We start from the raw sequence: 11182 nt of genomic DNA, 5'->3' as shown, positions 1-11182 counted from the left end.
TGTGTGTGTGTGTGTGTGTGTGTGTGTGTGTGTGTGTGTGTGTGTGTGTGAGAGAGAGAGAGAGAGAGAGAGTGCGAGAGCATGTGTGCGTGTGTGTGTGAAAGTGTAAGAGAGTGTGTGTATGAGAGAGTGTGAGGGTGTAGGAATGTGTGAGTGTGTGTATGAGAGTATGTGAGTGTGTGAGTGTGTATGAGAGAGTGCAAGAGGGAGTGTGTGAAAGTATGTTTGTGAAAGAGTGTATAGGAGTGTGTGTGTATGAGAGAGTATGTGTGAGAGTGTGTATGAGAATGTGTGTGTATGAGAGAGTATGTGTGTGAGAGTGTGTGTGTGAGAGGGTGCATGAGGGAGTGTGTGAGAGTATTTGTGTGAGAGTGTGTAGGGGAGAGTGTGTGAGTGGGTGTGTATGAGACAGTATGTGTATAAGAGTGTGTGAGAGTGTGAGAGTGCATGAGGGAGTGTGTGAGAGTGTGTGTGAGAGAGTATGTGTGTGAGTGTGTATCTCAGAGAGTGCATGAGGGAGTGTGTGTGTGTGTATGAGAGAGACTGTGTGAGGGAGTGTATGAGTGTGTATATGAGAGAAAACGTGAGAAAGAGAGTGTGTGTGTGTGTATGCAGGGTGTGCAGATCTTGTCCGTGTGTCCGGGGTGTCCAGATCCCGTCCGCAGCACGGTGGGGAGCAGTGGGCCACTCAGAGTCAGAGTGTCGGGCTTGGAGAGCCCGGATGCTGATTGGCCGTGTGATTGGCTGATTGGCAAGTTGCCCCACTTCGAGTCTCAGGTTGCGGGTCCGTGGAGTGAGCGTGTATCTCGTGGCACTGGGAGCTGTCATGCAGCTGCACCAGCTCTATGAGCTAAGGTTGGGGCGCAGTGCCTGGCACACAGGACATGCCGCACGGGTGGCAGCCGCTAGTCCTGTCAGCCTGCACGTTCCAGGCACTGCGAATGGAGAGCCCGGGAGGGAGACACATCTGTATGAGAGGCGGGGGACCGGGGGTTCTGGCTGGACCTCTGAGCCTCCTTCTTGGCTCTGCGACTGAGTGGGCCTGCACACTGAACCCCTCAGTGCCTTGGTGTCCTCATTGTAGAAGGGGAAGGGTGATGGCACCCAACTTCTAGGATTATTATTCTAGGACCAGAGTATGGCCCCCGGGGCACCAGCCCCACCGAGGAATTTGGTGGAAGCGTGAACACTTGGGCCCCACTCCAGACGTAAGGAATCAGAAACTCGGGTTCCGGCACAGCCATGTGTGTTATGAAAAGCTCCAGGGACTCTGACATTGGCTCCAGTGTGAGACCCACCAACGTGAAGGGCGAACACTTGAAAAGGAGCCCTTCCCTTAGCCAGCTCGCCTGTTATTTGTGCCTGGGTTTTGCGACTGTGGCTGGGTTTGGGGGCAACTTTTACCTCTGTCCAGCTTCTCTCTCCTTTCCTGCCTTAAAACTCTCTGTTACCAGCTCTGCACCAGCCTCTCAAGGGTGGACTTCGAGAATCAATCAACCACATCTATAAAAGTCTGAGCTTCCTAGAAGTAGTTGTCCCAGAGACGGGAATGCAAAGGGTTATTATTAGAACTCTGTCTCTCTATCCCCTCCCTTCAGTCTGGGGTTCTCAAGGACCCGGTAAGCATCACTCACCTTGAGAGGGCCAACAGTGGGAGATGAAGGTGGTCCTGCTTCTAGAATCCCCCAGCAGCTGCTGCATGCAAGCCCCCAGCTCACGGGTCTCCAGCCTTTGCCTGTAGACCTCTCCCTACACACCACTCTTCCTCATCACTGCAGCCCCAGAGCTGGCCATGTATTCATTCATTCCTTCACTCGTTCATTCAGCAAACTTTCCTTGTGCCCCTTCTGTGTGCCAGGCCCTATTCTAGGTGGTGGGGTCAGAACGGAACAAGACAAAATTCCTGCTTTTGTGGACCTGGCATCGCAGTGAGGGAGAGAGAAGCAGGCAATAAGTCTGTACATAAAATCATCTTAGGGTAGGTGCTCGCTGAACTCCATGAATGAGCAGAGCACACACAGGGCACATGCTTTGATCCAGCACACATGAGCTAAGATCCTGACCTTGCCTCTTCTGAGACATGAGGTTTAGACAAAGCCCTAGCCTCTCCGAGCCTCGGTTTCCTTGTCTATAAAAGGAGGATAGTAATAGTATCTTCAGAGACAGCTAAGAAGATCGGGGGAGTAAAATGCTGAGCACGGTGCCTGACACACAGCAAGTGCTCCGTGAGTTAGGTGTTCCTGCTCTCATTATGCGAGGTGGCCCGGGCTCAGCTGGTCCTCTGCCTAGAGGTTTATTTGCTAGGGCATCCATTGGAATCCCAGACCTGGCAGGGACCCCAGTGACTGGCTCCTGATTGTAAAGATCAGGCACCTGAAGGTCAGATGGGGTTCCGTGACTTGCCTCGGGTCCCACTAGGAGTTGAAAGCATCCTCCTGCTGCTGGGCAGGGCTCGGAACCCTTTGCCTTTACAGGAAACAGGCAGGAAAGCATCGTGGCTGAAACAGAACTTCCCAGGGGACTGCAAAGTCCTCTGCCTCCCATCTCACTGCCTACCAGGCATCGTCACCCCATCCTTCCCGGCACCCTCCAGGAAAAGTACCATGTTTGGGGTGGAGGTGAGGAGGGGAGGTGTCTGTATCTTCCATTCTCAAAAGTGTACCACGTGGGGCCCTGCTGACTCCGGGGATCCGCACCCCCACCCCGTTTCTTCTCCTGCCCCACCCTGTTTCATTCTGCCCTGACCCCCAGACCTCCCATCAGGTCATCCTGAGCTGAAAAGCGCTGGCAGACACCCCTGGGTTTGCATCCAGTGTGCCTGGGGCGCTGACGCTGCTCCTTCTGCATCAGCCCCTCCGACCTCCGTCCTAGGTGACGCTCGGGCAGGGTTCGGCATGCATTACCACGCTGCTAACAAGTCTCTCTCTTTTTCCACTTCCAGCCAAACAACCTTCTTGCCCGTTTCTAGACATCCCTAAACCTCCCAGTCTTGTGCCTTTGCTGAAACCAACACCTTGCCCTGAGCTCTCCTAGGAACACCCCCGGCCCCCTCCTCCGGCCAGCATCTTCCTGTCCCCAGCCTCCCATATGCCTCCACACCGCCGTCTTGCCCTCTCCAGAAGGCTCCTCCGCACCCCCCAGGTGTGTACATATACAGGGAACTGTAAGCACCTTGCAGCTAGGATAGAAATAGCATGGTAGCCGCCGCTGGCTGAGAAGTTGCATTGTGCTAGGCCCTGGCTGCGCTTAACACGCTTCGGGTCACGGAACCTCACAGATGCCCGTGAGCCATCTGTCGTCATGCCCAGCTCATCGATGAGCAACTGGGGCTCAGGGCTGCTGGGCCTCTGCTCTGGGGCACCCAGCCAGGAAACAGGGCCTCTGGGAATGGGGTTGAATTCATCTTTCCCTCCCTGACAGCCTGGCACTGGCTTGCTAGGAAACGTCTGTTGGATCTGTTGGAAGAGTTGAGTTAGCTCTTTAAGACTGGAGATGGGCAGGGAGGGAGGCAGAGGGAAGCAGGTATGGCCTGGTTTTTCTTTATCATGTAGGTTGGTAGCGAGCAGCCATCCGTGAAGACCCCGCCTACCGCTTCCTGCCCAGCTCCGACCTACTGGCTGCCAATAAAAAGGGGAGAAAGGTCTGGAGGTTTTGGGTTGGGGTCCCGGTCGGAACCCCATTCCCAGGTGGAGCTGTCTCAGGAAGGGGCATGGGGAGATGTGCCACTCGCCACTCACCAGACCCGCCAAGACCAGCCACCCATTTCTCTCCAGCACTTTCTGCTCCGGCTCCTTTAAAATCACCTCCCTCCTTCGCAGCCGCAGGAGAGACAGCTGGCCCTGGAATGCCAGGGGACTCGTTCGCCTGTCCTTGCCCAAGTTTCTCCATTTTGGTCTCGGGCATAAAACTTTAATCACGTACACCCACATTCAGAATCCTTTCAACTTTTCCAGAGCAATTTTGTGTCGATAGCCACTTAATTTTCACGATGAGCCCAACCAGGTCTTGGGATTAAACCGTGCACCTCACTTGCCAGGCACTGGAACTGGGTGTAGAGAGGGGCCGGGGCCAAGGTCATAGCTGGGGAAGTGCAGAGAGGAAGCAGAGCACGGAGGGCTGGTCTTTATACTCAGGCAACAGATGTTTATTAAGTGCCTGCTTTGGGGGAGATGTGGGCTCTATACTGAATATAAAAGGATGAAGACAACCTAGTCCCTATTTTTAAAAATTTAGGTAACAAACACATATATAGCACTGACTCCTGCCAGACGCTGTTCTAAACCCTTTACACATTAACACGTCTAATGCTCACGACAGTCCCATGGGAGAAGGACTATCATTGACCTCAGTTCAGAGATGAGACAATAGTTACTGGAGTTGCCCAAAGTCACACAGCCAGAAAGTGGTAGGGATTTGAGCCCATGAGGCCAAGTGCCCATACACAGTTTTCTCTTAGGTTGACAGGAAGGACGATTACAAGATGAGACACAACTTGCTGGAAAAGGGTTATTCTAAATCCCGGCTCACTCACTTCTGTCCTAGCTCTTTGAACAGGCTAAGCACCCCTGCATCAGTTTCCCCATCTGCAAAATCGAGATCATTCTCAAGGCTGTTGGGATGCTAAGAAAGATAACACTGCTGGGGTGTGTTCTGTGTATTCTGTGAATATTCGTTCTGAACGGAGAAGGATGCGGGATGGTGGACCGCCAGGCCCTCCTCTGTTCTGAAAGCAAAGCCCCAAAAGCAAGGCGGGGTTCAATACTCCTTTTCCTGATTCCCAGGTGATTGCCAGCTGGCTGGTTTTCCTGGCTCTCCTACAACGCAGGAAGGGTATATTTGGGAGAAGCCCAAACAGGGTTTTGAAACCCGAAGTTACAGGACACCAGGACAAGATGCTGAGGATGATAGAAGATAAGGAATTTCCATCCCTGGAATTTGAGAAAGATGAGAACCCACAGGGTCCTTGGGGATCAGTTGGCCTCATCTCCTCAGGTTACGGTTGGGAGACTGAGGCCCAGAGAAGGACAGAGATGGTCCAAGGTCACACAGCCAATTGGGCAGAGCCGGTACCAGAATCCAGGTAAAAGTGCAGGTGAAGTTCAGGGAAAATCCTAAATTCTCCTTGATTCCTTACATAGTAGGGAGGGAAAAAGAATCTGTTCCTTTCGGGTTGTTCAAATTCAGAAAAAAAAATAAAAAGTACCAGGTATTTTGCGTGTGTGCCTGGCTAGAGCTCTCGGCCTAATGCATTGCCTTTTCCTTCTAATCCTGGGGAGTGGGAGACCCCTCCTGTCCCTCTCATGTGACAGAGATAGCTCCAAACTCTTAGCGTCTGAACATCCTGAGATCCACGATGTGCTCTGGCCCCAGGTCATGGCTACTTACCATCAATCCCGATCTTGCCATCTCCATCCTTGTCTCCAGCGGCCATCAGTGTCTTAGTTTCTTTCGCAGACAGGTCTCTGGCATCTGGGGAGAAGCCCTTCAGGATGAATCTGGGGAGAAAAGCCGGGGAGGGAGTCACGTGGAGGTCACCTTGCAGGAACAGTGTCCGGATGGTGGGCGGGCACCTGCACAGCGGCAGCCGGCAACTGGGAGAGGTGGCCGGCAGCGGGCGTGCAGCAGCTGTGCTGCGCCGGGCGGCCTGGGCTGCGCTGTGCTTTAACGGGTGGGCGTGCAGGGAAGGACAGGCCGTCCTCGGTGAAAGGCCGACCTCACTCCAGGCAGGGCACCTGCATTTGCTTTGTTTTTTTTTTTTCAGCCAACCCCACAAATGCAAAAGTGTCTTCTCTGTGCCGGGGCCATGCTGGAAATGGGGGGCCACAGAGAAGGAAGCCACCCGAAAAAATGAGGAGGAGGTGGAGTGCTCCGAGAGAGACCACACAGGGTGATGGATACACTGATGGGGATAGAGAAGGGTGCTCAGAGGATGCATCCATCCCACCTGGGATGAGGGGGAAAACCAGAGAGGCTTCCTGGAGAAGGTGACGCCTGGAGGACAAGTAGAAGTCAGTGTGTATATGTGTGTGTGTGAGTAGGTAGAAGGAGAAGGTTCCAGACAAAGGGTATCCTTGCAAAATGATTTGGGGTGAGATTGGATGGGTAGGGAGGTTTCTATGGAAAGATCTCTCTCCACACCCTCCCCCTTCTCTTTAGGACGAAATTCAAGGCCATCTTGGCCAGAGAGTGATGTAAGGCACAGCTGGGTGGGGAGACATGAGCCAGGTGCATTTTCCTAGTCATAATCTTCCCCTCCTCCGCTTTGTTCTCAGGACTTCTGAATCTCAGAGTTGGTTCTGCATCCCCCACTTGTCCAGACACTGCTTTAGCTGCGCTGGTACAGAAGGGGGTGTGTTGGGGTGCGGTCTGCAGGATGGTGGAGGGTGCCTTTGAGGCAAATGAAAAATCAATGAAATAAATTCTCCATCTAGCGCTCCCTGTCTTGCACGTGGCGTTAGGCATCCAGAAAACCTGCCTCTTCCTGTTTAATTATTAAGTAGCGTCATTCCATTAGCAATATTAAGTGGCTATAATTTAACCTAGTTAGTTGCACTTTCTGCTGCCGATTTCATTCTTCCGGAAACAACAGTGGTGAAGCACAGATATTTTCTGCCAAATGTGCAGAGAGAAGGGGCAGATCTGATGGGTCCTCAGGAGCCAGAGTCCCAACCCCCACACCCTCTCAGGCTGGGCAGTCCCTGCAGGCCTCAGTTTACCCCAGCTCATCCTCCTCAATGAAGCCGCTCTTGTCTTTATCCAGGATGTGGAACACCTTCTTTACGTCATCTGGGCTCTTCTTCTTCAGTCCGACCATTTGGAAGAACTTTTTGTGGTCGAAGGAGTCGACAGCTGTGGGGGCAGGGTGGAGAGGGTCCGGTTAAAATGAGGACAAAGGCGGGGTGGTAGGGAAGGGCAGGAGGGGCAGTAGGGAAAGGCAGGAGGACAGGGGGTGTAGCAGTATTTGTTGATTTGAGCAAACTGGGCCAGTGCTAGGGAATGGAGGGATGCTCCTGTCTGGGAGGGCTGAAGGAACCCGGACCAGCGTGGATGGATGGATAGTGCTTGGCCCAAGGTCACACAGCTAGAGGTACAAAAGGTAGACCACTCTGCTGTGCCCTTCACTGGGAGCAGGATAGCCTTTGAAGACAGAGCAGCTTCCTGGCTTCCATGAAGGCTTTTGGGTGTTGGCTGAATGAGGATGGGCTGGAGATTTGGAGGTGGTGTGAACGTGGTGTGTGTATGTGTGTGTGTGGGGGGGGCTGACCTTTTTTCTCAGCCACAGATTGTATTGCCAGAAAATCGACCAACACAGGGAAGACAAGTTTCTCTCAAGGTCATACAGGGGGAGGAGGAGGGGGAGGACCCAGAAACCCTGGCTTTGCCACAGATATCAATTCTGGTGGGAGTTGGAGACGTGTTGGAAGGCTCCCCAGGAACTCCCAGTTAAATTTCTTTTCAGAGGGAGCAAGGTTGGTCAAGGAGTCTTGGGTAGGTTATCCCAGCACCCCTGGAAGGGTAGCCTCCCAGAACTTCTTCCTACCCTGAGGAGGGGGATGCCAAGCAAAAAGGAAATGGGACGCCTCCTCCCCAATTTTCTGTGTGCTAAGCTCCCTTCCAGGAACACCCGAAAGGGTACAATCAGAGTAGTTTCGGTGTGGCAGGGAGGGAGTGGTCCTGTTGAGAGTCATGTTTTCCCCTCAGCCTTGAGCTGAGGGAAGGACAGGTCCTCTGTCCACCTCTGACACTAAGGAGGGGGACCAAGACCTGGAGGTGACCTTAGTTCTAATTCCCCTTCTGTTCTAGGTGACCTTGGGCAAGTTTCTGGTCTCCTCCCAGCCTCAGTTTCCCCAGCTAGGAGAGCAGAGGGAAGAAGCAGGTAGGCAGCTAAGTGCCCAAGTCCAAGGCAGCTCAGAGAGGTTAGACTGCCCGCCCCCCAACCTGGGCAACCTATGGAGGCTGGAAGTTGCAAGCGCTGAGGATGCCCCCCGCAGGGTTGGGCAGAAACAATGCCAGCTGCGGGAAGGTCACCCCATTCGATCGCTGAAACGCTGGATCGCTTGCCTCGATCGCTTGCGGGTCCTTGGTGGTGGTGGTGGTGGGGGGGTCCGGGGGGTTGCCCTGGGCCCCAGAGAGGGGCTTGGACTGCAGAGGAGCCAACCACTGCCAGCCAAGTAGAGTCCCATTCTGAACGGGGGGTCTCCGCCGAAAGGGGCTGCTTGGAGAGAAGACGTGCGCACCCGCGCCCCTCCAAGTGCCTTAAAGGGGAAGTATCAAGCGCCCACAAGGACCTGGAAGGTCCGCTTTGGACCCCGGTGTTAGCCCTTTGTCCGGACCCCGAGTCCTCGCAGCACGCCCCCCCTGTCTTTGGCACCAGCAAGTTTCCGTTGTCCGGCAGAGCACCACCCGGCCTCCCCACCGGCTCCCTGCGCCAGGTCCCGCCCGAGAGGAGTTGGGAAATGCCGAGGAACCCGCTGCTCCGTCCAGCCAGCTCCCCGCAGGATGCTTGGGCAGAGGAGCGCTCCGGAGGATTTTTTAGCCCCGCGACCCGGGGGGGTGCAGGGCCGGGTGGTGGATCAGGGGAGAGGGCTGGGGAGGGGAGCGCGCTGCTCACCGGTAAAGGCCCCCACTGCCTTCTTGATGTCCTCAGCGCTGAGCAAGTCTGTCATCGACATCCTGCAACTGTTTGAGCGCGCAGAGCAAGTGCGAAAAGATTAAAAAGTGCTTTTCTCATCATTTCTGCTCATATGACCAGCGCTGCAGTGCTGCGCGCCGGGCGCACGCCCGCCGGCCTGGCGCAGAGCCAGGGGGCGCGGGACTGGGCGCGCAGCCAGAGCGGCTCAGTCTCGCGGCGCTGCCGGGGACCGGCAGACGCGCCGACCCGCTGCCGCTCCCGCCCCGCCCCTCCGGGGGTCCTCGGGATCCCTGGGGCCACGGCCCGGGCGCCCAGGGAGGGAGCGACCTCTGGAATTGATGGGGCGCCCGCGTCACCAGCCGGGGCTGGAGGGCTCTCCTGCCGTCAAGGGCACGCAGGAGGCGCCCGCCTGGTGCCGCGCAGCTTCTCGGGTCCGTGCATCTCAAAGGATGTCCCGCCGCTTGGGGGAGGATACCCGACCGCCAGGGGCCAGGCCTACAGCCTGGTGGGCCCCTGGGTCCTACTCCCGTTCTGTCTTCCCTCCTACCTCAGCCTCCGCTCTTGTCTGTCCTGGATGCAAATTTATGCTGCAAAATCTGAGCGCTGAGGTCTGGAAACCTGAACCCCAAGGCCACTGGGAGGAGGCCTTGGCTGCTGCCCCACGAGCCCTTTCCAGATGCCCCATCCCACATCTGGCCAGGGATGCACTGAAACCTTTTTTTTTTTTTTCCCCTAGTCTGACTTTCCAAAGAACTGTTCTCAGATCTCCACTAACTACTTGCTTCCCTGGTCTCCTGAGCCACCGACTGTAGTGTGGGTCCAGACTCCTGGCCTCCACAAAGCTTTTGGGAGAGGGGAGGGTGGGAGAGGCACCTTGAACTCTTTCTGCACCCTCTCCCCACTAGGCGACCAGAAGACCCATGTCTGGGGAGAGGCTGGAACCTTCAGACCACACTTTCTAGACAAGCTCAGCAGGCTTTGTGGCTTGAACTTCTTCTCCCAGAAATGTGACACTTCCTAATCTTAGGCAGCCAGAGACCAGTTGCATTCTTTCTCACGGTCTCCCCAGGATTCAGGCGGCAACCAGCAGGCTCTACAGTTTGCAGAGCACTGGATGGGGAGTCAGGATGCCTGGGTTCTAGATCTACGGCTGTGCTAAGTCCCTGCGTGACCTTGGGTTATGACCTTCTCCTTTTCTGGTTGTCTGCGTCCCTCCCTTGTGTTGATGGTGTTGGTGGTCCCTTGGGGTGGGATCTTGAGCCTCCAATGGAAGGTGTAGGCAGGTGGGCGGGGCTGAGTCTGGTGCCCCTTGGTGGGCGGCTGGGGAGAACTGCCCAGCTGCTCGAGTTCCTGCACACTTGCTGTCAACACTGTCTCCCTCGGCTCTGCCCTGGACGGCTGCCCTTCCTGGAAACCTTAGGACGACGCCACTCGGGCTGCCCCCTCCCTGTGAGTCAGCTCCTTCAGTCCACAGCCCTCCGGCTGGCTTCTAAGGAGCAGAGGCTGTGTCTCCTGACCGGCCATCTCTTGCTGCATGGCCCTCCGTGGACCCTTCAGCAGCCCCTGCTGTCCCAGCCCCCAGCCAAGCTGTTCACGTGGACGTGCTGGGCTTCTGTAAAATTATTTCAGCCCCCAGGCTCAGCTCATTCCAGGGGCCTAATTGGAGAATCTGTTTCCCTAGCTGAAGGATCCTTATGTTTTACTGGTGGGGAAACTGAGGCCAGAGAGGGTCAGTGAGTGGCCTAAGGACACACAGCAAGGCAATTGGCAGAGAGAGACCCCCTGCTGGGTCTGCTAACTTGGAGTTCAGTGACCCTCATCCGTGGAGCCCCTCCCCGCTGCCCAGGACCCAGCCCTGTGAAGTCCCACCCATCTGGGCCACAGACCATGCCCAAACACTGACCCCCGTGGCAAAGGCAGGAACCTCAACACAGGCCCATTCTCCCTCCTTCCTCCAACTCTCCCTGCTAGAGAAGCCTCCCATCAGCTTGACACCCTCTCTGGGCCAGAGTCCACCCAGTCAGAGCACCAGACGATGTTACTGGGGCCGACCTGCCAGCCCTCCATAGCCCTTCACCCTGCCTCCTCTGCCCACTCATGGGCCTCCTGTGATGGCATCATCAGAGTCCACAGACACCTGGCTCCACCCCTCTCGTTCCAAGGTGGGGAACCTGAGGCCCAGCCAGGGGGAGGGATTTATCCCAGGTCACACCAGGAGTTCGGATGGAGAGCCGAGGAATCCGGACTCTCAGACCTGGAACTCCTCAGTTGCTGACCTTTCAGTGCCCCCTCCCAGCCCCGTCTCCCTGGGGGCAGGGAACGATGTGGCTGTCCCTTCCATCTGGCCTCTTCCCCACTATATCCAACCTTCAGCCTCACTAGCTGCCACTCACCTTGGGTCGGGGAGGAGGGCTGGAACCTGCACTGAAAGCCCCGGGCGGGTGGGAGGTCCTGCAGAGAAGTGAGCCTCGAGGTGGGATGGCCACCTATATAGGCTTCTGCTCTGGCTATTTTGGGAGGTGGCGCTACCCCCAGCCCACGGCCCCCTCC

At 55.9% G+C, this 11182-nt stretch overlaps 1 protein-coding gene across 1 annotated transcript in view; it reads right to left on the bottom strand.

Annotated features, from left to right (window-relative positions):
* LOC111157661 (parvalbumin) overlaps positions 1-8761 on the bottom strand; it is a 17107-nt gene extending 8346 nt beyond the window's left edge. The window contains exons 1-3 of the mRNA XM_022519275.1: positions 8612-8761; positions 6717-6849; positions 5386-5495 (exon numbers count right to left, since the gene is read on the bottom strand). Coding sequence (XP_022374983.1) covers positions 5386-5495; positions 6717-6849; positions 8612-8672 — 304 coding nt within the window. The 5' untranslated portion in view covers positions 8673-8761. The remainder of the gene's footprint in view (positions 1-5385; positions 5496-6716; positions 6850-8611) is intronic.
* Between the last annotated feature and the right edge of the window lie 2421 nt (positions 8762-11182).

This window comes from Enhydra lutris, unplaced genomic scaffold (genome assembly GCF_002288905.1).
Source record: "Enhydra lutris kenyoni isolate GAN:26980312 unplaced genomic scaffold, ASM228890v2 scaffoldscaffold55, whole genome shotgun sequence".
Classification (NCBI taxonomy): Eukaryota; Metazoa; Chordata; class Mammalia; order Carnivora; family Mustelidae; genus Enhydra; species Enhydra lutris.
Note: the sequence above shows the minus strand (reverse complement) of the source record. Positions and strands in the feature narration are given on the sequence as shown.